Genomic DNA, 4,205 nt, shown 5'->3' with positions numbered 1-4,205 from the left:
GGTTAAAACTCACACAACACCAGGTTGTAGTCCAACAGGTTTATTTGGAAGCGCTAGCTTTCGGAGCACTGCTCCTTCATCAGGTGGTTGTGGAATATAAGATCGTAAGACACAGAATTATAGATCTTATACTCCACACCCATCTGATGAAGGAGCAGCACTCTGAAAGCTAGTGCTTCCAAATAAACCTGTTGGACTATAACTTGGTGTGCAATTTTTAACATTTGTTCACCCCAGTCCAACACCAGAATCTCCAAATCATAATTAAAGATGTTCTTCTGTGCACATGCCCTAGGAATTTGATTAAAGTGCTATATAATTGACTTCTTCCATCGTCTAACGTAATGCCAAGTCTTAAATGATTGTCGTACACTGAACATGTAAATCGCTACGCACAAATTCCTTTAAAATAAGTTTATTCTCTTAAATAATATTGAAAATAACACTGTGAAATAAGTTAAAATCTTTTCGCCAAATAAATTAATAGACCTCATTCTTCTTCTTCTGCCTTGCGGTCCAGCGAGGAAGAGTCGACCCCCACCTCTTCGTAATCCTTCTCGAGCGAGGCCATGTCCTCCCGGGCGTCCTGGAATTCCCCTTCCTCCAGGCCCTCCCCCACGTACCAGTGCACGAAGGCCCGCTTGGCGTACATCTTGTCGAACTTGAGGTTCATGCGGGTCCAAGCCAAGGAAATGGCGGTGGTGTTGCTCAGCATGCAGAGGGCCCTCTGCACCTTCGCCAGGTCGCCCCCTGGCACCACCGTCGGGGGCTGGTAGTTGATGCCGACCTGTTGGGGTAAAAGGGAATAAAATTATGCCAGATTCAGCTGGACAAACAAATGTAATTCTCAAGCTGAAATTTAAGAATTGGGTTACGTCACTGGACAAGTGTCCAGATCTGCTTGAACATTGACCTCTTCACCAAGCTTTTAAGCTCCAGTCTCTGATGGAATATACACAGCAAGGCAGCATTGGTAGCTCATTCATGTCTTTATCACCTCCTTTTCCAATGTGACTATGATGCTAAGGAAGCCATGATTCGATTCCCTACAGTTTTCAGGCTACATTCTCCTGATCGACTGAGGGCGTCAATCGAGGGTTGAAGCTGAGAGAACTTTGACCTCAAGTCTCAGGGTGGGGTGGGGGGGGGGGCGGTGCTCCGCGTTGGTCCAGAAATGAGAAGTATTTGTTACTGATGTTTGTGGGGTGAGGGTGAACTCTTTATCTGGATAGAGTAGACGTGTTGTGCTCAACCGACGTGCTTTGCACATTCCACATTTCCACAGCCCCCCCCCCCCCCCAGTGGATTCAACACCAACCCAACACTCACCTTGAACCCAGTCGGGCACCAGTCCACAAAGGCGATGGAGCGCTTGGTCTTGATGGTGGCGATGGAGGCGTTGACATCCTTGGGCACCACGTCCCCTCGGTACAGCATGCAGCACGCCATGTACTTGCCCTGGCGCGGGTCGCACTTCACCATCTGGTTGGCCGGTTCAAAGCAGGCGTTGGTGATCTCTGCCACCGAGAGTTGCTCGTGGTAAGCCTTCTCAGCAGAGATAAGGGGGGCGTAGGTCACCAGGGGGAAGTGAATGCGGGGATAGGGGACCAGGTTGGTCTGGAACTCCGTCAGGTCCACGTTGAGGGCACCGTCGAACCGGAGCGACGCGGTGATGGACGACACCACCTGGGCGATGAGGCGGTTGAGGTTGGTGTAGGTCGGTCTCTCGATGTCCAGGTTCCGCCGGCATACATCGTAAATGGCCTCGTTGTCCACCATGAAGGCGCAGTCGGAGTGCTCCAGGGTGCAGTGGGTGACCAGCACCGTATTGTAGGGCTCGACCACCGCGGTGGAGATCTGGGGAGCCGGGTAAATGGAAAACTCCAGCTTGGATTTCTTGCCGTAGTCGACGGAGAGCCTCTCCATCAGGAGGGAAGTGAAACCGGAGCCGGTGCCCCCCCCGAAACTGTGGAAGATGAGGAAGCCCTGCAGGCCCGTGCACTGGTCAGCCTGTGGGCAAATAAGGTGCAGAAAATTAAAATGAAACAAGAAATCCACAAAGTGCAGTGGGGAGCGGTTGGCACAGCGGAGGTGGGCATGGGTCCCCTTGAGGGTGGCAGTAACTAGGTCAGCTGGATGAGCAAGGAGTATGTAGCAGTGGGTGTACACAGACTGTGCTTCGAGTGTGGTGTCAAGCGAATCTCTAAGCCATTTTTGCGTGCATATAGATGAGAATATTGCACTGACGGTAATAAGTGACCCAGACGTCAATGAGTAGGGTTTATGTGCGCGTTAGAATCATATGCCCACAAGTGCGGCCTCACTTGCACAGAGATAGTGGGATATGCATAATGTGAGCGGTTAATAATGACAAGGGGCCTTTAGTGCAGCTGGGATTTGGACACCATCACCATGACACAACCTACCACCTTCCGGATGCGATCCAGGACCAGATCCACAATCTCCTTGCCGATGGAGCAGTGGCCCCGGGCGTAGTTATTAGCCGCGTCCTCCTTGCCGGTGATGAGCTGCTCAGGGTGGAAGAGCTGTCGATAGGTGCCGGTGCGGACCTCATCTGCAGGTAGGGAACCCATATTTAAAGCATGGAACATTCCAGAAAATAGGACGCCTTCCTGCCAAGCTGTGAGGGGTGTCGCGAGGAAACCGGCTGACAGGTTGAGGGGTGGGTTCGTAAACTTGCCGACGACACGAAGGCTGGAGGCGCCGTTGATGGTATCGAGGGCGACTGCAGGCTGCAGCGTGACATAGACAGGAGGCAGAGCTGGGCTGAGAAATGGCAGACGGAGTTCAACCTGGATAAACGCAAAGTGATGCGTTATGGAAGGTCGAATATAGGATTAAAGTCAGGATTCTTGGCAGTGTGGAGGAGCAGAGGGATCTGGGCGTGCAAGTACATAGATCCCTCAAATTTGCCACCCAACTGGACAGGGTTGTTAAGAAAGGAAATGGTGTTTTGGCTTTCATTAACAAGGGGGAATCGAGCTGAAGAGCCGCGAGGTTTTGCTGCAGCTCTACAAGTCCCTGGTGAGACCACACTTGGAGTATTGTGTCCAGTTCTGGTCGCCCTACTATAGGAAAGATACAGAGGCTTTGAGAGAGGGTACAAAGAAGGTTTACCAGGATGCTGCCTGGACTGGAGGGCGTGCCTTAGGAAGAGAGGTTGAATAAGCTCGGAATTTTCTCTCTGGAGAGAAGGAGGAAGAGAGGAGACCTGATCGAGGTGTACAAGGTAATGAGAGGAATAGATAGAGTCAATAGCCAGAGACTTTTCCCCAGGGCAGGACTGACTGGTACGAGGAGTCATAGTTTGAAGATATCAGGAGGAAGGTATAAAGGAGACGTCAGAGGTAGGTTCTTTACGCAGAGAGTTCTGAATGCATGGGATGTGTTGCCAGCAGTGGTGGTGGAAGCAGAGTCATTGGGGACATTTAAGGGACTGCTGGACATGCACATGGATAGCAGTGAGTTGAGGGGTGCGTAGGTTGAGTTAGTTTATTTTAGATTAGGAATAAGCCTGGGCCGAAGGGCCTGGTCTGTGCTGTACATTTCTACGTTCTATGTTCTAATCCCATCAACAATCCCTCCTCTTACCGATCACGGTGGGCTCCAGGTCGATGAACACCGCCCGGGGAATGTGTTTGCCCGCCCCGGTCTCACTGAAGAAAGTGTTGAAGGAGTCGTCCCCACCCCCGATGGTCTTGTCGCTGGGCATCTGCCCATCCGGCTGGATGCCGTGCTCCAGGCAATACAGCTCCCAGCAAGCATTCCCGAGCTGCACTCCGGCTTGGCCGATGTGAAGAGAGAGACACTCGCGCTAAAGGAGAGAGAGAAAATACAATTTATTTTGCTGTACAAAGGGGAAAAAATCACACAACACCAGGTTCTAGGCCAACAGGTTTGAAGGGAAGCGCTAGCCTTCGGAGCGACGCTCCATCATCAGAAAGTTGCGGAGAATAAAGACACAGAATTAATAGCAAAAGCTTACAGCGTGATGCAACTGAAATCATATATTGAAAAAGACCTGGATTGTTTGTTAAGTCTCTCATCTTTTAGAATGACCAGGTTGGTTTCAGTTCTTTTACGTGTAAATGACTGAACATTTAAAAGTTACATTCTCAAATGAACTCTTAAGAGTTGGTGACATGTCGGCCCAGATAATGTATTGAAGGTGTGAGCTTCCCTGT

General features: G+C 50.7%; 1 protein-coding gene across 1 annotated transcript; it reads right to left on the bottom strand.

The window, feature by feature from the left end:
• Nucleotides 1–490: 490 nt before the first annotated feature.
• Nucleotides 491–3,748, bottom strand: LOC122546961 (tubulin alpha-1C chain-like). The gene is made up of 4 exons (XM_087985278.1): nucleotides 3,613–3,748; nucleotides 2,427–2,575; nucleotides 1,330–2,010; nucleotides 491–787 (listed from the first exon to the last, which is right to left on the bottom strand). The coding sequence occupies exons 1-4, from the start codon at nucleotides 3,731–3,733 to the stop codon at nucleotides 491–493; spliced, it is 1,248 nt and encodes a 415-aa protein (XP_087841404.1). The 5' UTR covers nucleotides 3,734–3,748.
• Between the last annotated feature and the right edge of the window lie 457 nt (nucleotides 3,749–4,205).

This window comes from Chiloscyllium plagiosum, unplaced genomic scaffold (assembly GCF_037043375.1).
Source record: "Chiloscyllium plagiosum isolate Xiang-an unplaced genomic scaffold, Cpla_swu_hap1 HiC_scaffold_51, whole genome shotgun sequence".
NCBI lineage: Eukaryota > Metazoa > Chordata > Chondrichthyes > Orectolobiformes > Hemiscylliidae > Chiloscyllium > Chiloscyllium plagiosum.
The sequence above is the reverse complement of the archived record's forward strand: the minus strand, read 5'-3'. Positions and strand labels throughout refer to the sequence as shown.

Coding starts and splice junctions, on each gene's coding strand:
- LOC122546961 (XM_087985278.1), bottom strand. CDS start 3,733: ATGCCCAGCGACAAGACCATCGGGGGTGGGGACGACTCCTTCAACACT. Junction 2,011..2,426: donor TGGATCGCATCCGGAAGGTG/GTAGGTTGTGTC, acceptor ATTTGCCCACAG/GCTGACCAGTGCACGGGCCT. Junction 788..1,329: donor GGTGCCCGACTGGGTTCAAG/GTGAGTGTTGGG, acceptor TTACCCCAACAG/GTCGGCATCAACTACCAGCC.